The sequence below is a fragment of the Thamnophis elegans genome, chromosome 1 (assembly GCF_009769535.1).
Source record: "Thamnophis elegans isolate rThaEle1 chromosome 1, rThaEle1.pri, whole genome shotgun sequence".
Classification (NCBI taxonomy): Eukaryota; Metazoa; Chordata; class Lepidosauria; order Squamata; family Colubridae; genus Thamnophis; species Thamnophis elegans.
Window position 1 is genome coordinate 127,660,869 of NC_045541.1, and position 25,081 is coordinate 127,685,949.

At 36.0% G+C, this 25,081-nt stretch overlaps 1 protein-coding gene across 1 annotated transcript in view; it reads left to right on the top strand.

Annotated features, from left to right (window-relative positions):
- Nucleotides 1-25,081, top strand: part of NPAS3 (neuronal PAS domain protein 3) — a 488,908-nt gene that overhangs the window by 394,281 nt on the left and 69,546 nt on the right. Inside the window, 1 exon segment of the mRNA XM_032213697.1 lies at nt 17,913-17,996. Coding sequence (XP_032069588.1) covers nt 17,913-17,996 — 84 coding nt within the window.

Sequence of the window (25,081 nt, forward strand, 5' to 3'; positions counted from 1 at the left end):
CCTAATGCACTAATCTATACTTAACCTAAGTCCTAAATTAAGTATCCTACAAAAATATAACTTAATCAAGAAACAACCATCAATCACATATGAGTTTGATGAACAGATTTAAGAAACCATTGACTGGCAGACTGTTGTCAGTATTGAAGAAGTTGCATCTCTCTTTAAAAAATAGCATGTTTCAGCTGTGCACTAGTAATAGAATTTTAAAGGAAGATATACAATGATCTCATATTTTTATTGAAATTATTTCCCCCCCATTTGCGCCAGCTCATCAAGGGTAACATAAAAATGCAGATCAGGCAAAAACATAATCCTCAATTTGGATCCAGCAGTTTTTATTCTAATATGTTTTTCTGGAAATATTAAAATTTATTATAGTTTAGTTTCCATTAAAGTTTAATGATGATGTGTGTAGTGAAGCCTATATTGTGTCTTCGTTTTAATTTTGTTTGGTTATTGAGTTCATCATCTGCTCAGGAATTTCACATCCACAGAAAGCACTGCCATGGTCAACAACAACAACAAAGAAACAGCAAAGATGGCATGCACAGATAGGACAGCCCTCAAATTATTTAGAGTCTGACCTCTGCTGAATCATGAAAGGAAGTCTTTCTATAGAAAAGAAAAAACAAAGTGGTAGCTGTGGTTGGATTTTAGATTATAATTACTGAATTTCAGATTGCAAATGAGAGTTATGCTAATATCCTATTGTCTTCCCCTTCTCTTCCCTTCCCAAATATTTGACTAAGTAATATTGTCCTCCCATTTGGTTCCTTATAGAATATAAAAGATATTGTTCTATTCATACTTTTGTTAAATAACAGTCAATAGATTGGGACATGTACAAGAAACCCAGAGCACTCAGTGATATCACATCCTTTACATCTTTTTATTATAAATATTGCTTTTAAGAGAAAAAGTGGAATGAGACTCAGGGCTGCTATTTAATAGCAATAGCAATATAGCAATAGCAGTAGACTTATATACCGCTTCATAGGGCTTTCAGCCCTCTCTAAGCGGTTTACAGAGAGTCAGCATATTGCCCCCAACAACAATCCGGGTCCTCATTTTACCCACCTCGGAAGGATGGAAGGCTGAGTCAACCCTGAGCCGGTGAGATTTGAACCGCTGACCTGCTGATCTAGCAGTAGCCTGCAGTGCTGCATTTAACCACTGCGCCACCTCGGCTCTATTTATAGTAGTAGCCACATTCTGTATATAATGTCCAGTCTTTCTGGAATCTCAAGTGTTTGCAATGTGGAATGTTTTCACCCAATTCTATATTAAGTATAAGTCATCTATTTAAGAGCTTTCAAAATAACTGGCAATTCTATTCTGTTTTCCAAAACTGCTCTGTTGAGGTAATAGATTTATTAATTCATCAGAGCCTGCTAAAATGATCAATACTTCAGTTCTGGACCACCATGGAATATTCTAGAGTGTCACATAGTATATAAGTTTCTTTAATGTGCAGTGTTAGGATCCTCTATGGTTTTTTGTGGCTCAAAATTATCTCTTATTTGTAGAACAATGTACGGGAATGTATATCTGAAGCATCATGTCATTATACAGAAATGTTTTATTACATATGAATTACAGAGAAATTCTACCTAATGCAGAATTCACCATTTGTATTTATTAAGCTACCTCTGACCCACCATGTCCATCCTCAACAAAGGACAGAGCATTCTCACAGTTATTTCTTTTCCTAGGTTTCCTCTAATATAAGCAGGGGGAAAACATTAGTAAACCCATTGGGATTTTTTTCCTCATGGCTTTAAAGTTCTAAGGAAGAGATAAGAGCCAACAGCAAATAACTGGATTTAGAATAAACTCAGAAATTATCACACAGGCCTTTCCTCTGCCACAATTTGTCAAATCTGCTGATAGGAAACAAATTCTATTCATAAAGATTTTATTGGGGGGGGGCTCTCTTGTGACTTGGTAGCAATTCAATTATAGTTTTGTGAGATAGTGAGCCCGGAGAGGGAATCCAGACTGACAAGAAATATGACAGAACAGTTACAGAGTGTTTATGCAATTAAACTTTCACTGACAATACCTGCAGAATGATGAATGCATGGGCGGAGGTATTTGTGCACAAGCAATGCCCCACAAGTATTACACATTTTTCATATTATACAACTGTTCAGCCCTTGCAAGAAATAGCCTGGAGTGTCTTGGAAAAGTGTTCCCTTTTTCAGCGTGTTAACCAAATATTTTCTTTTCTTTCTTTTTCTTTTTTTCCAGTGGGTTTTAATGTGCCAGGTGATAAAAGAACATCTATTTTAGTGAAATGTTTCTAGAAGATTAAGATTTAGCATGAGTTTGACACATATTCATTTTGAATTCTTAAACAGGTTTTATTCTTTTTCTACCTGAAACTTTATATCATTTCCAAACTGAATGGATATTGCATAATTAAACGGAAAGGTTATTCATTTTATGCATATAAGTGCAAAGGGCATCATAAATGTGGGGTTCTACTGATTGTAGATTAAGAAAGAAAGGAGAAACTTAAAAAGCCTTTTGTAGTAAACCACAAAAGCTTATAGACTAGATTAATATGGTTAGTTAATCATCCCTATTATAGTGTGCCTGTCTTCCAGGGATATATAAAATCAGAAGGCTTATTTGAAAAGCGCTAAAAGATTATGCTGAGTTCCCCGAGATATTACAATCGTCATTTTCAATTTTCAAGTGAAGTGGCTAGTTTGTTTTTGGTTTTTTAAAAGCATACTTCTAAAGTGTATTGATCTGGATTAGTCTGTTCATTAAAAAAATGTTTTGTGGAACTTAGTTAATTTATACCAGTCTTATCTTTGTTTTTTCAAAAGGGTGAAATTGTAAAGGGGGAAAAAGGTGCTATTGTAATGAGAATTCATATCATACAAACCTAATCTGCACATGACTTATGCTTTGAGTTTATATAGACAGCACGTTAAATAATGTCTTTGACCAGCAATTAGAAATATGTGCTGGATCATATTCCTTAAACTTGAATAGCACTACTTAAAATACCTCAATTATTCAAACTTACAAATCTGTTAAAATCACTTTGATTATATTGCAGTATTTGAATAAAAAAATTAAGGTAGCCCGTATTTTTGGTGGACATATATTCAAGAATGCTTCTAAACTCCAATCATTAGAGAAGCTTTGATGCAAATGTATAGTGTTTTCTCAATAGACTGGCTTTCTTCCAGCTGCAGTCATAACAATTGAGAGCACTGTAAGGAGTTGAATATCTTAATGTACACCAAAAAATATATCCAATTAATTCCACAGGGTCTGATGTAGTTGACAATGCAGAGTTTCATACATGACTCATCAGATGAACATGTGGAAGTGTTCATATGTGGAAGATTACTTATAAGCACTTCTTAATAAATTAACTTAATTATTTTAGCTTCCGGTTGTAAATAATAGTACTAAAGCTAAATGCAAAAAGTGCAATCGTATATGCTAAACCATAGCTAAGCTATAGTTTTCAACTATTTAAAAGAGCAAATTGTCATGGTTTAGAGTATGCTGGTAAGTGATGCCTCTATATTGTTGAGTGCTCATTTATATGTGAATAAATTATATGAACACAAATATTGGTGGCGATTTCTCAACCCCAAGATATATTTTGCAGTTATTGTAGAACCAAATGCTTTTTATCTAGACAAAATATGCAGCTGCCCAGCACTAACCTTGAACAGAAAAAGTTATAATGTGTTTTAAAATGTATTTTTTCTTGAAACTTTTTATTTTCCACAAAAAACTGATACTTTTCTACCCCAAAATTGTTTTCATGTTATTTAAATGTTGGAAATTGCATGGCTGTGTTCCTTTCTTTTAAAAAAAAACAGACCTAATCCTGTTAATTCAAAGTGAATAACAAACAGGACTAAGACTTTTCCCAGGTTGTTACATTTATTCAACCTGCTTGTGTTTTGTTCTTCATCATAATTATTTCCAAGTCAAATCTGTGCTGATTTCCTTGTGGACTTACATACCTCTGACTAACTTAAAGAATTGAGCTGGGATAATTCACACTATTCCTTGGGGGTCATGTTCTCTGTTTTTTTCCAAGGACATTTTTATTACAAAGCTGATGAAATTTGCATATTAATTCATTTCTTTCAATTTTTTAAGATTAAATGTTGTCAACATGTATCAGTGCAAGGCTCTGACAGTGCTGATGAAATGGGTCAGTCAAGCTTGAACATTTAGAGTAATGCAGCCATCTGCAACCTCCAAACCCCTTGTGTAGTTTAGTGCTACCAATGCAACTTGATTAAAAAAAAAACTTTTATTCAATGAAAGATATTGAAACATTATCTATAAAATGATATGTGATATTGTTGCCATTTGTGAGAACAATATATGCTGTCATATATTTGATAATGGTTCTAAGTATCCCCTTGAGGACGAAGTTAGTGAGCTTGTCAATCACAATTAAACTCTAGTAGGGAAAGTTAGATTCTTGCTAGTCTATAAACATAGATGTGCTATACATGCATTCACAAGTACAGTGTAAAGTAATACTTTTAACCTTGCCAAAACTTTGATGATATTACACTGGGCTTAATGTCTTGGGGCGGGGTGGGTGGGGTTCAGGGGTGGGTTCCTGCCAGTTCTAACCTCTTGTATAGAAGAGGTTCCACAAATCTACCGTGCCGTTTAGAACCAGTTCCAGTTCCCTCCCCCATCCGTCCGCACATCATCAAGATGAAGAGCGAGAGGAGGAACTCTGGGAGTTGAAGTCCACAAGTCTTAAAGCTGTCAAGTTTTAACACCCCTGGGTTTTTTTTTCTAAATGGTTAGGGGTGCAAGGGTCTTGTAACTTGACAGCTTTAAGACTTGCGCACTTCAAATGCCAGTTTCTGAGCCAACATTTTGGTTGCTAAGCAAGAGCGCTGTTAAGTGAGTTTCACCACATTTTACAAGTTGGCCATGCCCACCCAGTCACATGGCTGGCAAGCCACTCCCACCCAGTCACATGATCAGCAAGCCACTCCCACAAAGCAGGCTACACCTACAGAAGAGGTTCTAAAAAAATTTGAAACCCACCACTGGTGGGCTTTCACTGTTTAAGCAGCAGTGTTGAATTATTAGTGTTAGTTCATCTCTCTTTTAAAATATAACCATATTTTGTTATTTATATTTTGCCTACTTTCAAGATTCTGGATGGCTTACAACTATAAAAGTAGTTCTATAATAATAGTAATCAATTGAAACAACAGTTAAAATTACATGCTTACTGTCTTCCTAATTCAAGTTAAAGCACCAAAGGCCCCAGAGAATCACATTTTTAGAGCCCCATCTAAAGGATGGAGATGATTCACACGAAGGGAACGGAGGCGGGAGGGACAAACAAGATGTTTCAGAGTGAGGTGAATGTTACCAGGATGACAATATATTTTGAATCATTGTTTTCAAATATGTATATTTTTTTCTGTGTACCAAAGTTTCTGCTCTTGGTTTTGAGCTACTGATTTTCTTACATTATTATTGGTTTCTATGTAAGCCATCATATAAGCCAAGGTTTTCCATTATGTTAGTATTTCTTTAGAACTTTAATGTTCAATTTAATCAAATGAGGACAACATATTTTGCATATAGGCGCTACTGCTGATTTTCTGCACACTGCCACCTCCCGCGTGGATGCAAATCAGCATAGCTTTGTTTGCAACAGAGATATTCCTAGTGATTAGGAATACAAGGTTTAAAACAATAATTAGTTACATCGGTAGATTTAAATTAATCAATTAATTGTTGAATTAAAAATATTTTTATTTTTGCTTCCTGTTTTTTTTCAGAACTAGGTTTTAAATGCTTTAAAGCTACAATCTTCTATCAGCTGGGAGTAAGCCTCACTATATTCCATAGCTTTGAATAGGAATGTATAACACTGCTATTACTTATTACAAATAAAATCATGTATACGCACAATAGATTTTTAATATTTCTTTCTCACAGCCTTTTCTAAGGTGTTTTCTAGTACTGTTTTTGTAAGGTTAGATCTAATACATTTTTAATTCCTATAAATACATAAACAAAAGTACATTGCTGGTGGACTTCAGTAGCCTTTTTCCTTACTGACTAAATAATTCCCCTTAATTCTGCAAGTCTCCACAAATTCCAAATCTGTTGCAAAGGTTGCCTCAATCTTCAGTAAAAGATTTGAGGATATGAATAGAGAGTCCACGAGCAGAGAAAAGAACGAAAGTCCCATCGCACTAATAAAAGTCTGACAGCATGACATTAGATCCACTTATTATTTATGCTCATACATTCAATTGATGAATTAATCAATTAATCAAGAAAAATTCATATTATTAAATCAGTTGCCAGTCCTATTAATAATCTATGAGCCTAGTCATAGAGAAACAGTGTGTAGAGAAAAGATCACTCATCCGTTCCTCAGTTATATATTTGAACAATTAAGCTGAGGAGTTCTCATGGATCTCACAACTATCTTTCAGTGCTATTTGTCTGTTATGCTCACTTGAACTTTCTGCAGGAGTTCAGAAAGCCCATGACAGTTCACCAAGGACATTTGTTTTTGGTTTTGATCTCCTAGCAGTAGAGAGTAGCTTTGAGCGTGACTGTTCTTCTAGGTTAGTTGCGTGCACAGAGCATTTTTAAAATGCATGTCTTTCATGCCGGACAATTAAAAAAAAAGTTGTTCAGTATTTGACTATTATATATTTTTATTTCATAATAACAAATACCTGGACTGCGCCTACCTTCACATATAAAAAAACAGAAGGTGAACTGCACATATAGAGAATATTGCATTGGAAAATCAAAATCTAGCTTCATATTGTAGACTTTGAAAATGTCAGTTATGAAATATTTAGACCATGCAACACAGTCTTCGACTTTTGGTTATAAAATTTTAATTTCGTGAGTTGCTAGCTGTCCAATTGTTCAATACTTGTAATACTACAAATCTATGGTTATCAGCTTCTAAACTTTAAACCCAATTAGCGATTCTGTTAAAACTAAGTTACAGTGACTTGCCAGATACACATATAGACTATAATTTGTTATCTATTTCTGCATTTTAAAAATAAAAAATAAAATAAAGGGGTCAAATAAAATACACAACTCACAACTATTTTTTACATGAATCATGCCCAGTTAACTGCCATATGCTATATTATAAAGACAAACAGAATCATTCAGCTCATGTGTGTATTTATTTTGACACCAGCTTTTGTTATTGTGTATGTATATACCGTATTCTGAAAAGCCACACCTTTCATAAGTATCGATTAAGATCAGAGAAGCATTTTGTAATTTTAATGCAGACCTTAAAATAGTCCGCTACTTATGACTGTTCATTCAATGACCATTTAAAATTATGAAGACAATAAACAAAAGGAATTACGATCCTTGCCTAAAGTTATAGCTGTTGCTGTTCACCTGTAGTCACATGATAGAAAATGTTGGTGCTTGGCAGGGTACCACCCCTTATATCCATGGGGACACTGCAGCTCCCCTCCATCTGCCTATGTCTCCCCATCTCAGCTGCCCAACTGGCCCACCAATGTCCACAAAGCTGCTGCAGCCTTGAAGGCCTCAGTATGCTCGTTGACTATTTCTCCCCATCCCACCATGCATGGGCGGTCTGAGCCCCCTCCCTCTCTTTACCCCACCATGCCTGTGGGGCCTGGACTCCCTACTTGCACCACCACATCCTGATATACTAGCTAGAAGGCTCGCTAGCGAGCAAATGTTCTGCAGGGTAGAAAGACTTTTTAGTCAGAAACCTAATGAAGGTGATCATTGTGAAAGCTAGAAACACTCTTTCAGCAGCTGCAAAAAAAAGTCAAAAGTAAGAAGAACCAATCCTGGTGGGGCACAGAGAGGGCCCATGCCAGAGGTGGGTTTTAAACCAGTCCTGTCTGGTACGGGTGTACCAGTTGAAAGAATTTACCATGCCTTCCTGTACCAGGGCTGGCCTGTCCTCCCCCCACCACTGGCTGAGGCCTTCCAGCCCCTGGCAGTTTTCCATGCACCTGTGGACACTGGGCCTTCCCACATGATAGCTTAACAACCGCAATTGGGAGACCCAGGATTGTAGTAATTGAGCGAAATGGTCACATGAGCATCTTACTTAATGACAGATTTGTTCAACAGCTTAGTTTCTAGTCCCAATTGTGGTTGTAAGTCAAAGACTACCTATATGCAGTATAAGGAGGTGGGGATATATAGTATTTTGTTCCAGAACTTTAAAAAATGTTTTCAATTAATGATAAGGGAACATAGCTTTATTATTCATGGAAGCAAAATAAAAATTTCTGTCAGAGGTTTTTCTCTTCCTGTCCTTAACTTCAGGAATATTGGAGTTTAAGAATGAGGAAATATTAGTTATAATTGGTAAAAGAGGTTGAAGGAGGAAAAGAATAATTTACAGGTTTCATAGATAGATAGATAGATAGATAGATAGATAGATAGATAGATAGATAGATAGATAGATAGATAGATAGATAGATAGATTTGTATAATCCATACCTGTAGTCTAAAATACAAACAACGGAAACTAAGCGGCAAAGCGGCAACATTTTTCCACTCTTATCGCATCCGCAGATAACTGCCCAGCCACCCTGTTTAGGGTGACCCGCTCCTTACTTAACCAAGGAACTGGGAATGACCCCTTGCAGGGTAGGGCTGAAGAATTTGTTCGGTATCTGCAGGATAAAATCATTCAGATCCGGACAGGCTTGGACTCTGACTGGGTAGATTCCGGCGAGTCGACGAGGATGAATCTTGTGGAGACTATCTGGGATGAGTTTTACCCAGTGACCCCCAAGGGCATGGACAGGATTATGGTGATACCACTTGTGTGCTGGACCCCTTTCCTCTTGGTTAGTTTCGGCTTCCGGGAGGTGACACGAAGCTGGCTACCAACGCTTCATTGAGAGAGGGGTTCTTTCCCACCGCCTTGAAGGAGGCTGTGGTGAGGCCCCTCCTTAAGAAGCCTTCTCTGGACCCAGCTTTTTTAGCCAACTATCACCCAGTTTCCAACCTTCGCTTTGTAACGAAGGTTGTGGAGAGTGTGGTAGCACGACAACTTCCCCAGTACCTGGATGAAGCTGCCTACCTGGATCCATTTCAGTTGGATTTCAGGCCTGGGTACAGCACGGAGACGGCATTGGTTGCATTGGTTGACAATCTCTGGCAGGCCCGGGACAGGGGCTGCTTCTCTGTCCTGGTTCTATTAGACCTCGGTGGCTTTCAATACCATCGACCATGATATCCTACTGCGACGACTTTGGGGTTGGGAGTGGGGGGGCACTGTTTTACAGTGGTTCTTCTCCTACCTGTTGGATCAGTCACAGTTCGTGTTGACTGGAGGACAGGGATCAACCCTGAGGTGCGTCACCTGTGGGGTGCCCCAGGTGAGGTCGGTTCTCTCACCCCTCCTATTCAACATATATATGAAACTGCTAGGCAAAATCATCCATGGTTTTGGGGTACGGTATCATCAATATGCTGATGATACCCAACTTTTCATCTCTACCCCAAACCATCCAAATGATGCCCTCGATGTGATGTCCCGATGCATGGAGGCTGTGCGGATCTGGATGGGGAGGAACAGGCTCAAGCTCAATCCCTCCAAGACTGATTATCTGTGGTTTCCGTCATCTTGATTTGTGCATCTTGTTCCATCTTTGATGATAGGGGGAAAAACTTTACCCCCTTAGAGAGGGCCCACAATCTGGGAGTCCTCCTGGATACGTGGCTTAGTTTAGAAAAACACCTGTCGGCCATGACCAGGAGAAGCTTTTACTAGGTTTGCCTGATACATCAGTTGCGCCCCTTTCTGGATCAGGATGCTCTGTGCACAGTCACCCATGCCCTCGTCCTTTCTTGCCTGGACTTCTGTAACGCTCTCTACATGGGGCTGCCCTTGAAGAGCATCTGGAAGCTTCAACTGGTCCAGATTGCAGCTGCATGGGTTGTCATGGGGGCACCCAGGTACCTGCGAGACCACCTACTGCTACCAGTAGCTTCCCACCGTCCAGTGCAATCCCACAAAGTTGGCCTCCTCAGGGTGCCGTCACCCAGACAGTGTTTGCTAGTGACCCCCAGGGGGAGAGCCTTCTCTGTGGGGGCGCCTTCCCTCTGGAATGAGCTGCCCCTGAAGCTTCGCATAATCCCCAACCTCCGGTCCTTCCCACGCGTCCTAAAAGGTTGCCTTTTTCAGCAAGCCGGTCTGGCCTGAATAGAATAAAATATAGGATTAATTTGGTTGTTAATTTTAATTTAATTTTTAAATTTTTATTTTAAATATCATTTGGGGTTTTTTTGGATACTTTATTTAATGTCCCTTTTAATTTTTGTAATACGTGTTTTCTTTTATGTTGTATGCTGCCCTGAGTCCTTGGGAGAAGGGCGGCATATAAGTCCAATAAACCTCAAACCTCAAGAGGCTATGAAAAATATATAACAGTATGAATAGAACAATCGCAGTGGAAATTTACGAGCAAATGAAGTACCCCATAGAATTTGTCAGTTTATTAGAAATTTAAGTGAACTACTTTCATAACAACTCAAATTGTAAAAGCTGAAATTGTGGTACTTTTAAAGATAGATTTGATGAATGAGTATGCATACTGAATTGGCACAAAACCATACACAATTCAAGATACATAAAGGGTACTTCTGGAATTCAAGTAGATTGGATTTAATTTTTTCAAATGCCTAGCTTCCTTTCAAAGACAGGAATAATAATTTCTTATACGCTAACATTTGCAATATCAAATATTAAAAGAGGAATACAAATTCCCTAAAACCTGGGTTGCATCTACCGGCAACAGTGTTCCTACACATATCATCATAATATCTAGGTTCACTTTATTTTCAAAGCTTACTTCCACACAAATTATAGACGGAATAGTGAAATGGGAAGAATATACTGTAAATTAAATTAAATAATTAATAAACTATATTGTATATATAGTATATATGATTAACTGTATATAGCTTATATAAACTATATAAAGAACTTGGATCTCAAATGTAATTCTCAGATTTTGAACAAGTCAAGACTCATTGAGAAAAGAAAACACAATGATGCCTCATTAAATCATTTTATTCAATTCATAAAATTCTACATTCATAATAAAAAAAAAGTATTATTCCTTTGTTTAACATAATAGTGAATCAGAGCATTTCAATTTAGCTTACAACTTTCCTATCCTCCATCCAACCAGTTTGACTTTTCTTTATCAGACTTTATATGTAATTCAACATATTATCATGGGTTGTAAAAAAGTTTTTTAAAAGACTTCCATAGTTAGTTAACATAATGTTCAGCTATTTTTAGTTTTGTCTACAATACAGGCAAGAGAGAGAGGAAGAGATTTCCACTGTTCAGCTATTTCAAAGGCCATCTTAAATCATTGACATAATGGCAGATTTTGAAATCTAGGCATTCATCATGATAATTTCCTGTTCACATCCCCAGAGCTGGTGCAAAAATGCAGGCAGCTGTGTTGATACATTATATGTCTCTGTGTTTGTTTATAATGGGTTTTAATTGCCCATTCAAAACCAAGCCAGCCCAGAATGTGTTACATTATCACCAGAATAACTATCAATAATGTGGCTGGAAGAAATGGTTTCTCTCTCAACTCAAGTTTTCAGCTAAGCTGAGATGGAACAAGGAAGCCTGTTCCATGAGATACTGTTACCATCTCTGCTTTAACTGTTGCATGAAATACTCACATGGAATTATGAAATGTCTAGGTAAAATATTTCATCCACATGAACTTTGTCTCCACTGCAACACATTCTTGCTTTTCCAAACATAATTCTGCTTTGCAGATGTACAAGTGGATAAGATGTGCCTCTCACTGTTTTCATATTATAATACTAATCACAAATGGGTGTAATCTAAAAATTGGCCTTTGGTGCACCAATAAGGTGCTTGAGACAGAAATTGGGGAGTGCACTGCTGTCCTTGAATTTGTGCATAGCTATTATTCTATTAAACAAACTATGAACGCAGATGCCCTTTTAGATCTCCTAAATTCTAAGTTAACATAATAATTGCTTAGTTATTTCTCCTATATAAAGCTTGTATAAACCTAGCAAACCCTTTCCCTAATGGCACATTTAAATTCATGTTTATTATTATATCCTTTTTGTAGTGTCCTTTTTTTTAAAAAAAATGTTCATATGTCTAGATACTCCACTCAGAATATTCTCTTCCACAGACTGAATACACTACTTTCTCAAGAAAGATGACATCTGCAAGTGAAGGTTTTAAAACTTGGATAATAGAAGTTTCAGCACAAGTAACTATAGAAATTCCAGTGCATTAAATTTCATGACCTGAAGTATATGCTGGGATCTAAAGCTTTGTAGATGAGGAATTTTATTCCCTTTCCCGTAGTAGTATTCAGATTCCCCTTTAAGTTCCGCACATTCTCGAACAAGTCTTGAGAAATACTTTGCACTGTTTGAGATTTCCCTGGGATGGCCATGGGTATGAGAAGTGGAATTTGAATAAGAAAATAAGAAAATCATTGGGATAGTTAGTTCAACATTATTGTCTAACAATGGCCTACTGGAAGCATCAGGAAATCTCAAACAGGTCATGAATCCCCCCCTCCCCCCCCCCGCAGCAACTAGTAGAAACATATTAATAGCTGCTTAGCCATTAATTATGGGTTTCAGCCAATAATGCAAATGGAAGAATGTTACAGTGAATTTTAATTCCACAAGTATTATTTAGGATTTCCCCTACTTCTCAATTTGTAAAAGCAGATAAGTTTTTTTTAAAGATTATTGCTACATGGTGTATTTGCATGTTAAACGTTCAAATCAAGACACATAATTACAATTTTTTTACAATGTGATTCTTCCACACTTGCATCATTATATTACTTAGATTTATTCTTCTTTAACTTAGAAAGATATCTGATAACAAAGTGATTGCTTCTCATGACAATTGTGTGAATATTGAGCATATCAAGATATGAACTCATGGAAGGTGACAAAAATTAAACTCTCCAGATTTTTAAAATGCTTCATTGATGATATACAGTTGTTTCTCATATATCTCTTTCTTCAGCAAAAGCAGCCAGTTCTTGATAATTTACCAATATTGTGATGAGATGAGCCTTCCTTCCATCAAATGAGATTCATTTGCTTTATTTAATATTTCTTTCTCGGGAATAGTGGAAGGGGGGGAAATCTACCTTGTACCCGAGGAAGGAATTCCAGAATGTCATACTTTACATCAGCAATTTTAGAAACAATAGATATGTGTATCTGTGACAGATACACAATTTGCAGCTGCCAAGGTCTTGCATGGAATTTGTCCAAAATTTGTTTTGTACAAAGTAGAGCATTATAGCCTATTGTGGCAGTTGGTCTGAAAAAGATTGTGCATGTCTGATCTCTGGCAGTGTTTAGATAATTCAGGAGGGGGGGAGATAAGCAATCTCATTTCATGTGCAATCTACACAGGATGCACATATACTAAAACTGAGGACATTTGAAATTAATGTAATTAAATATAATCTATTGCCTTTTTCATAATTAGGTCTACTTGCTCTGTGAGTGGCATGCCAAGGTCCTAAAAGTGGCTAAATCCAAGATAAACGTCGTCTGAGCAAGGACAAAATTATTTATTTAAAGTTAATTTTTATGTAATTTAATTTGAATGTAAGTATACATTTAATTAAACTTGAATTAAACTAATTAAACGCAGCTAACGTGATTACTCTCCATGTAAAGCAAGGTTTTTCTTTCTATTTCTTTCACATAAAAATTACAGGATGTTGGCAGTCCTTGGAGATTAAGTATGGCAGTTTTTCTTCTTTTTTTTTGCACTTGAATTTAGATCTTGCTGTGAAGCAAATGGTACTTCGCATGGGCTATTGTCTTGGTGTCCCCGCAGCTGCAAAAATAATGCTATTGTCTTCTAACTGCCTGCAATATAATATTAGGGGACTTAACATGTTTTATAGCTTCTCTACCTATTTATTATTATATTATGTAATTCCGTGTAGTTCATGTCTTTTCTCTGCGCTATTTGTTTAGTTGTTTTTGAGATTGAAATTGCCATCTAGGAATGTGTCTGCCCTGGAATCTAAATCAATTTCCGTCACTGTGATGTATTGGAAAGAATGAGCACTTGTGGTGAAAACTATCGTTTCAATAAACAATGAAGAAAGAGTCCTCTGCTTTAAATTGGAGTTCTATCAGTGGATCTGCTTTGAGGCACTTGGTCTAATTGTTTGACATCGATCTATTATAATTTCATTTGCACAGCAGTAATATTTTATTGTATCAAATTGTATTTTGTCATTAATGTTAATGTCCTATTCAGAAGTAAACCTAAGTGAATTTAATTGAATGTATTCCTAAACAGGTATGAGTAAGACTACAGCCTGAGAAATTAAGGAAAATAATAATTTCTTATATTTTTTTCCTTCTGAGGAGGTTAATGGACATGTTACCTTCATACAAATAAGCATGCTGGTTGATGATCGGGGAAAAAATCTGCATTTACTTGTAAATTATACTATTTACTATTAATACTATTCATAGAATTCAGTTTTGGGATGAAAAGTTTAGTAAGAAAAGTTACTAAACTTTTCTAAGAAGGACAAACATAAAACCAATATCTTCCCTACTCACATCTTAAAGAAAAAAGATAGTTTCCTGTAAAGTAAAATGTAGAACAACAGGTATCTTGTACAACTGGCATATCTTCTTATTGTTTTGTATATATTGAAATATTTGCCATGTATGTTAAATAACCAAACTGAACAAGCTACACACAACCAAGTAAATCATAATGGCTAAAAGCCAAGATTTTGTTTGTTTGTTTCCCTGTGGGGTCATAGTTTATGTGGCAGGAAGTACACTGATATTAAATTTCCAGGAAACCCATTGTAAAGTATACGAAAATAGAAATACTGGCTGAGGAATAATAGCATATAGATTGTGCAAAAGGTCTGATTCTATAAAATCTGCAGCTAATTATATGGTTTGGGAATTTCATACATACAGTCCAGGATACCAGAGGAGAAGAAAGATAGAATGCAGGTAATTGGATTATTTAGAATAATGGGAGGGGGAAACTATTTATTCCTCTGTAGCAAACATAAAATAGTCTTATCCAGTTAGATCAAAGCTTTACTTGTATTAATTCATAGATAATTTATTAGACCCCAATAAAAATTAAATTGCTCCTTTCAGGGGAACTTCATACTTTGGTCTGAGGATTTTTCCCCATTTTATTTCTATTTCTAGGAGCAATAGTAGTCTTATAGGATGGTTGCATTGTCAGCATTTATCTTGAAACTCTTGGATATTAGTTTTGACTGCAGTCACCTTTCTGACAAGTGTTGTTGCGAGTGTGGTTTATATCCCTGTTCAGGGTGATTTCTGATGATAATGCTCTGTCTACCTCACTGCTTCACACTAAATTATAGATGCCATGATGACAGGACAAACAGTATTCAGGTGCTAAACTCTATTTTCTTTGTGTGATGTCTGTGCCTTTCCCATGACATGAGTGAGTTAAAATTAGGAAGAGAAAATATGCAAAATATTTTTGCTTAAAAATAATGTTCTGAAGGTTATTAAACAAGTAATATTTCATTTAATCACCCAAAGGGATTACTTTAAATGAGCAGACAGAAAGAATAATTTTCTTAACACATTCTTGCCCTAGAGTCTTCTATAATGGATCTTCACTTGCCAAATTAAGAAGTTATAATTCAGGGTTATAATCAGGATCTATCTTTTTTAGAATGTTATATACAGCTCAACCTCTGACATAAGTTCTCAGACAAAAAGATACAGATGTGATATCATGCCCACAGTTTATATGATTTCTACTGCCACTTGTGGCGGGGGGGGGGGGTCTTCTTTTTTTTTTACATATAAGCTTAAACTTTTCTTGGCCACTAATAGCCAATCAGTTTTGTTGTATCTGGAGCTGCACATTTTATTACTACTAGATTACTACTAGGTTCAAACTAGTAGTGCATAGGTTTAGGAGCTATTGGAATCGTAGCACTCAAAAGTATTGTGAAGGACAAATGTAAAGTCTCTCTTTTTAAAAGTGATATGCAGAGAAGTACAGATGTTATATTATGTGGCATGCCTTTATTAACAGGAGACACTTAAGAATGGTCCTATTTTATTTCAGTCTGTTGGTGGCAGAGCATAAACTGTGGTATCAGAGATACCACTGTTGTTTTTAAATAAATACTACAAATTTGTTATTTATTTATTTATTATTAAAATTTATATGCCGCCCAATCCTGAAGGACTCCAGGCGGCTTACAAAAGAAGAAAGAAGAAAAAGAAAATAAGAAAAAGACAGTTTAAAATCACAAAACACATGCATTTGTTCTAATCGGGGCTGGACCTCAACAATGAGGTCAACAGCCCCAGGCCTGCCAGAACAGTCAGATTTTAACAGCTTTCCTGAAGGCCATGAGAGTGGGTAAGGTCCGGATCTCTGGGGGTAGCTGATTCTAAAGAGTCAGAGCAGCCACAGAGAAGGCTCTCCTCCGGGGGCCCGCCAGCTGACACTGTCTGGCTGACGGCATCTGAAGGAGGCCCAATCAGTGGGATCTTACCGGCCGTTGAGAGGTATGTGGCAGTAGGCGGTCTCGCAGGTATGCTGGCCCTAAGCCATGTAGTTGTAAAATGAGTTGTAATTAGTTGAGCTGGCTTAGCATACAGTGCTGTAAACAGCCGTTAAAAATCACCTGCACTTAGTTATCTTCCTCTCTTGTCTAACTTTTTGCCTCTTAGGCTCAAGATTCAGATGGATCTCGAAAGACTTGAACACTGAGCCCTATCTAAAAAATGAAATTTGTGTGTAGAAAAATAAGGTTTTACACTTAAATAAGAAAAAGCAAATGCACAGATGGAGATTAGGTGAAACCTGGCTTAACAGCAATAACTGTGAGAGAGATCTTGGAGTCCTAGTGGACAATCACTTAAACATGAGACAGCAATGTGGGGCAGCTGCCAAAAAAAAGCCAATGCAATACTAGATTGCATTAGCAGAGGGATTGTATCAATACCACTTTATAAAGACCACACTTAGAATACTGCATCCAGTTTCGCTCACCATATTATCAAAAAGATGTAGAGATTCTGGAAATAGTACAGAAAAGAGCAACAAATATTATTAGGGAGCTGGAGGCCCCTAATAATATGAAGACCGGTTACAGGAATTGGGTATGTCTAGTCTAGTGAAAAGAAGGAATGGGGTGAATGATAGAAGTGTTCCAATATCTAAGGGCTTGCCATAAAGAAGGAGGGAGTCAACCTATTTTCCAAAGCAAACTAATCAAGGAGAGAAGCAACCCAAACTAAGGAGAAATTTCCTAAAAGCAAGAACAATTAACCAGTAGAACAGCTTGCCTTCAGAAGTTGTAGGTTCTCCATCGTTGAAGGCTTTTAAGAAGAGACTGGACAGCCGCTTGTCTGGAATGAGCAGGAGGTTTGACTAGAAGGCTTCCAGGGTCTCTTCCAACTCTGTTATTCTGTTAATCTGCCTCCATTCTCTTTGGTTATTTAGCAAGAGTGTTCCACAAGTTTCACATGAACAACAGTAAACAAAAATCATCTATTCTCTCTTCTGCTCTAAGAAAAGGTGATAACACATATTGGCTTGCTCCATTCTAGCCTCCCTATAAACTTAGAAATGAAAAGTGAGACAGAAAATAATTGTAAAATGTTGGAACACAACTTCTGGGTGTTCAGCTTATCATAGTTTTCAAAGAACTCTTGGGAGGTTGACACCATGATTCTTCTTCTGTTTAGTGTTTATTTTATCATAGTTTTCATGCCACTTACATCACACTTTTTTACTAATAGAACAGGTAGATCTGATATATTTTATACTTCCTTTTTATTTGCAGATACAGATACAGCTGTTATACTTAGTGTGGCCAAATTTTGTGCTGTGGCTTGTCCAGTCCACCAAATGACTCTTCAGGAATCGGGTTAGTGACAAGTTATTGAGGCCCTGAGCTTTATCTGGATCTTCCATCATGTTTTTATGCCAATGTTTTATTTGATTATTGTGTTTATGTTTTGGACTTCTCAATGTTGTAACAGAGATTTGATTTGAAAGCAAGATGTGTGTCCTGAAGATGTATAGTATAAAATACAGCTTTTCAGAATTCTCATATTATCTCATTTAAGCTTTGCAATCAAATCGGGTTCTTCAATGGGAGCCTTTGGAACTCTGTTCACTGGGTGATTAATAAAATACCTTCTATTGTTTTTTAGGAGAACTCTAAAGAGGTTTTCCTATTTTGTTTGAACAACATTTACAGCAAACTGTGATGATGCCAGAATCATAACACATATATCATGGTGTCATCCATCACATGAATGCCACAATTTTGTGCTGTCTGTGTATGACAAATGCAGGGGTTACTTTTTCAGCTGATTTAGTTTATATTTAATATGAATATATATACACACACAACATGTGCCTGTGTGCGCGCGCGCGCACACACACACACACACGTACATTATAGGATTTTAAGTGGTATTAATTACAAATTCCATTGTTAGGAAGAACATCACAAAGATGAGATTTAATTATGTTGTTTAAAAAGTTGATATCCCCAATGTCCATGTAGTCTAGCAATCTGTTTTGGACCATGCCCAAATCCTTTGTTGCCAAAATTACTAATAATTTTGTGGGGGAAAACATACTTGCCTTGAATCTTCTGTCAATTAATGGACTTTGTTTGTGTGTGAGCCTTCAAATCAGCGTTGACTAATCCCTGCAGTTTTCTTGGTTTTTCAGAGGTGGTTTGCCATTGCTTTCTTACTGAGGCTGAGAGAGAGTGACTGCCCAAGGTGACCCAGCTGTTTTGAGTCTATGGCAGGACTAGAATTCCCATTTCTAGGCTGGTGCCTTAATTATTAAAACCAAACTGAATCTCAAAATTGACTTACTCAAATTCATATAAGTGGCACAAAGAATCCTCCCCCCCCCCCTACATTTTTTCTACAGGAATATTGTATGGAGTTACTGTTAATTTTAGCTCTCTATTGATAAAATCTGGACTACAAAATGCATGAAAAGGTTAAAAATATTACATCTTGAATCAATCTAAGCAGAAATTGAAATTAAATATAAATGGTAGGCAAAAGAAAGCTATCTAAATATTGTAAACAGATAGCATGAGCTATACTTTTATAACACTCGTCTCTGAGGATTTTTTTTCATTTATCTTTTGAGAGAGACATTCTTATTACAAGACGCATTCACTAAAATTAATTGTTTATTAAGAATTAATTAAAAAGGTTTGCATTGGTCTAATTGAATTGGGACTATCTTTCTCACTGCTTTGAACTTACAGGTGCTGCTGTGGTTGTAGTTAAGATGTTAGAATATTGCTTTACTCCATTGCAAAGGGTTCTGTCAAGAAAATCTTTAATATAAAAATAAAAAGCAGTTCATGCATAAAGCATGATGCCCTGAAGCATATTAGATCTGTTTATCTCTGTGTTTAAAATGAACAGTACCTGGTATAGTTTACATAACAAGGCAGGGATCAGCTTGATAAAGCATTTATATCACCAGGGGAACACACTGGCTCATTTCCTCCACACTGTTCTGCATGACTAGCTTGCCCGCCAGCATAATAGCAAACAAAGTTTTAATAGGTCAAGAGCAGAGTAGCCAGTTCTGTTATAATAAAGGATGTTGCTGATTGCTCTTCTGTTTGGTTTTTATTTGTTGGCTTTTTTTTTCCTGTTTTGCTTTATGAGAATATTTATGGGGCTAATTATTGGTTGAGGCTTATGTACATAAGAACTTCCCAAATGGTACCACTAATAGGTCTGTTATCTGAAAAGAAACAGCGTCCCTTGATTTCTTGAAAACATTAAGAAATGTACTATAGCTTAAACTGTCCTATTGCCCTTCAGATGACTTGGAACTGTAATTCCCAGAATTTCTATGCACCTGCCGCCTGGCATTAGTGGAAGTTGTAGTCCAAATATGTTGGATTAGTGCCGGGTTGAGAAAGGTTGAGATTTGTAGGAGCAAAAGCTATTTCATCAAATGCAAGCGAAGCCAAATGGCCATGAATGTAATCATTCAGATAGTTACAAGTTGAACTGACATATGAAGCATTTTATTTGTCAGTTATAGATTTTATTATCCTTCAAAGCAGAGAAGAGTCATTTGGTCAAATGTATCTTATATATTGGGTAAAAAAAGTTGTACACATACTCCTCATTTAGTGACTGCCTCAGACAGTGACCACTTTCAGTTACAAAAGTGATGAATAAGTTACTTTGCAACTAATGCCTGCATTTAGACAGTTGCAGTTCACCATTACAGTTAGTACACATTATCTTGTTCCTGATGTTTTGTTGTTGTTGTTGTTGTTGTTGTTGTTGTTGTTGTTGTCTTCCTTCATAGAGAAAAGAGCTTGCCTAAGCAAGCTGTCTCTTCCTGAACTGCTATTCTCCACACTGCAGTGCATCCTTAAAAAGTGCTAACTGCACCATAACAAGCTCAGCTCAATGACCTTAATTAACCTGCTGGCAGATATTGCCTGTAACTGACAAGACTTTGATTAGTTTCACACCTTCTACTTTTCTTTGTCTCCTAAGTAGCTCTGGGCTCAGAACTGTGCTATGCAAAAAGCCAGTTCTAGCACATTTTTTCAATGTATATTCCCTATTGTATATCTGCTTACTCTCTTTGTAATCCCTTTCATTCCAACAAATGTAAATACAAACATTAATTTTCTTCTTGCTAATATCCCAGCAGCAGGTTGAGCATTGCAAAAGGCAGAGAGTTGGGGGAGGGGGGTGTTGGGGTTAGGGTTGAACTTCTTTGTGGGTCAAGCTCTAGAAATCTTCCTGCCATTTGAACTCATCAGATGTTTGGAGTCACATCATTCTGATGCTGTTAAGAAGAAAAGCTGAAGTGAAATTATATGCAGTCATAGTCACTTGATTTTTCACTAAGCTACTGCTTTGTTTAATGACTGAGTTGCCTGTTCCAATGTTGATCATTAAATGAAGATTACCTTAGAGCATGAAGTATTCTGTTCATTGGCAGTAAATAATTTAACCGAAACAGAATTATTATTAAAACAATGTTAAATTAAGGTGCTATTTTTTGGTTACATGTAGACTTTCCAGATCCAGTTGGAGGTGATTCACTAGGAGGCACTCGTATCTATAAATTATTTTGTTGTCCGTGTGATTTGTGCTTTAAAGTCAGTTTTGTCTCCTGGCTTCCAATTTTTGGAAGCAGTTTATCATTGCCTTTTCCAAAGGGTTGAGAGAGCTACTGGCCTGAGGTCACACAATTGGCTTTTTGCCTAAGGTGGAGCTAGAATTAATGGTCTCCTGGTTTCTAAACTGAAATCAGGAGACATCATATTATTTTGGGGGTTGTCCAAGGTAGATTTTGAGATAATTTCAATTCAATATCTCTTTCTCAGTTATGTTTCTATTAAAAATTATATCAGTTGCTCTTTCTAGATGATAAACAATATTTTCTTTTCCCCATGTTTGTTTTATTTATATAACTTTCAATTTTAATCAAACAGTGTGTGGTTTGGGTACAATTATGTTTACATAGTTATATTACACATCTTTGTTGTGATATTCATCACTATCATATCAGTAATATAATAACATAATAATATAGTAACATTAATACTTAACATCCTCTTCTTTACAACTTTCCACTTGGCCATTTCCTCTTTTTATATCTCCTTCTTTCTAACTTCTGTTTCTATTATCCAGCCGGATAGTAAACAATATTCTAATGATTTAGATGGCATATGAACTCAATTTTTTTTAACTAGAACTAATTATTTAGTTGTTCTTTAAATACTGTATCTCTCAGGTTTCCATGTTGTTAGAATGGCAGAGAATTTAGGAAATCAATCTCGTTGTGACCGAAAAAATCTGAAAGCCTCTGATTTTTTTTTTTTTTGAGTTTTTTCCTTCTGATTATAAACTTTTTACTTATCTTGATATCTGGCTAATGAAGTTGCTTAATAATTATACTTTAAAAGGTTATCTAATAAAATACTACCTTATTTTCATAGTGAATAGCTGACTTTAAGGATGCATATTTTGCGTGATGCTTCTGTCAGTTCATCTTGTTGAATGAGTTCTTTTCCAATGAGGAAAGTTGATGGCTCATAATTTTCTATCCAAAATTAATCATTGTGTTGTGCTTGCGTTAATGTTGTGTAAAAGAGACCTTCCTAGGGAGCCCTTTGTAGCTGTGAATGGGAATGACATTGCACAAACATTCACGTTTTTATTTAACAAAGAAAAAAAACAGGCATTCTTTACATGTTGATCATTACTTTTGATGGCCTACTGAGATTTTGGTCTCTCTTTGCACTAATCTTATGTTAGTAACTGTCATAGTCTATTAGCAAATTTAATTTTGTTAATGTCATAGAAAGTTGCTAATACAATGAGACTCATTAACAACTTTTGCATCATGTTAGCAAAAGCCAAATTTGCTAACAGAATGCAAAAATTATAATGGAGGGAAATCATAATTATGTAAATGCCTGATTTGATTAAATATGCCCCCTATATTTCTTAAACAAAATAACTGAACAGTCAGCTAATTACTGTTTTCAGTACGTACATCTTGCCTGTAGAGATTTTTATATTTGCTTCAGATATAGTAATGCATTAAAGAATATCATTGACCTGAGTATAACATATCTCTCTACTATAAAGAAGGCAGGAAACATGGATAAAAGGCAGCTGAGAAATTACTGAAAAATTTTAAAGAAAATTCTCAAGAGTTGTAAAAAAAAAAAAAGAACCCTAATTTTCCAATTTATGGCAGTTCAAATGTTCAGAGTATAATTGTCTGCATATCACATTTCTTTATTTCCAATACAGAATATGTATTAGCAATCCAAATAAATGTTCAGATTGGTAGGTGTTGCTGGTAAATATCTAATCCAAAAAATCAAGCTAGGTACTAATCAGTTTATAATATTATATATAATTTATTCATTGCAAAACTGAAAATATACTATTAGAAAACAAAACCATGATATCTATTATTTATTTATTCATGTCTTTTCTATTCTCTGCCTAACTACATGAGATACACAACAATAACAATTGAAACATTACTTTAGAACATAATCATAAAACACAACTAGCTAATAGTTAAATAGGGTTTGCTTTCTCTTATCATCTGAACTCAGACCATAGATTAAGTGATGGTTAAGTAAGAATGCCGTGTTACAATTTATTCCTATGGTGTTTAAAAATTAATTTATCTTAACTCCAATGATCCATGTTTTCCAAAGCCAGACTTATCATTACTAACTTCATAATGATAGATTGTGAATGATTGTGACCTGCAAATTCAGTCTCTATCAATCTCCGTTTATTTATAATCTTTAGCATCTGCTTGTCTGCTAAAATCTGTGACTGCGGAATTTTACCCTGTGCATGATGGTTCCAACCTGATTGAGCCACTATGTGATTGTCTGTCTGTCTATCTGTCTGTTTGTCTGTCTTTCTTTCTTTCCTTCCTTCCTTCCTTCCTTTCTTTTTTGAGGAGGAGAGGGTGTTACCCAAATATTTGGTAACATCTCATGGCATTGGTTGGCCAAGCACAAGAAGAATAGCTGGAATACTGAGTAACCAAACACAGCTTAATTTATTATGTGCACATACAGAGTGAATAAATTCACATTTAATTGCACTCCATTTACAGAAAAATACCCATTCCAAAGTGAACTTCCAGACTAATTGAGCCAATCTGAAAAAACTTTATATAAAGGAAGATGCTTTCTTCCTAAATATTTTTCAGTAGTCTAAAGCCTATACTGTAATTATATCTTGGCATCCACATGAAATCAATTTTGCAGTTAAGATGTCATTACAATGTTAACATTCAATTCTATCATGCTTTAAAATACTAACTTGTCTGCAGTGCTTTATTTTCCAAGGACAGATGTGGGAATGGTACACATTTGGAAGGTGATCTAATTATTAGGAAGTTTCTTTTAATACAATAACATATAATTAAGGGGATTGTCAGAGCCTGCATGCAAGTGACACTAAGGTAGTTTTTCCACTGCTACATGGGACAGAAGTCCTTTTTTCCAGAAGACAAAGCCACATTAGTGTATTAGTGAAGAGGATAGAAAATAAATTACAGCTGCCTTCAAGGTATTACTGTTGAGTGCCATTGTTTGGGTTCTTTTTCGATTGTACTTCACTGGCAATATGGCTTCTGAAGGTTGCATATGACAGGTTAGGCGTTTTATCCTTTGAGTAAACAGTAATCGTGGTGTGAAGAAAGTGGGGCATTGGAGAATTTTCCCCATTCTTTGAGAACTCCACTCTTCCTTTTTAGTTTGCTCCAAGGGCTCTTTAGGGATACATATATTAAGCCCTTTAAATAGTTCATAATAAATCTGTGTCTCAGGCTGATTCTGACAGGTTTTTTAAAGAGTCTTTTAAGAGAGAATCCTCAATCATTTGTTAATCCATGGGGTGAACTCCAGGCTTGGAGGAAGGGGGAAAAAAAACAGTGCAAGCTGCTATGTAGTGAAAATGTACTGTCGAGAAATGATAAATATGAGAGAGAAAAGAAAAGAACACAGCATTATAGCAGTTTTACAAAACATAGTATATTTAAATACTTTTTTTCTTAATTAGGCCATATCTACGTATAGATATCGGAAAATTTCACTATTCAAGAAGAAAAATAGATAATAATCATCTAGCACATTTCCTCCCTAATTTGAATCTAAAAGTGTGCTGTCAACAAGAAACATTCAGACATATAAGTTGTCCGATTCTTTTATACTTGGACATGTACCCATAACAAAAGTTGGGCACATAATGAAAAAATCAAAGACTTGGTTGTCTGCAAGAAATATCAATTGAGATGCTGCAGGAAGTTGGGAGTCACTCCCATTCTCACTGCTTTTTTGCCAGGCTGTGATCATTCTGTTTCTCTCTAAGTAAGGACATATTTATGAAAGAATCATCCAGATTGTCTAGTAATCTACTATGTGGAGAAGGCACATGTCAATTG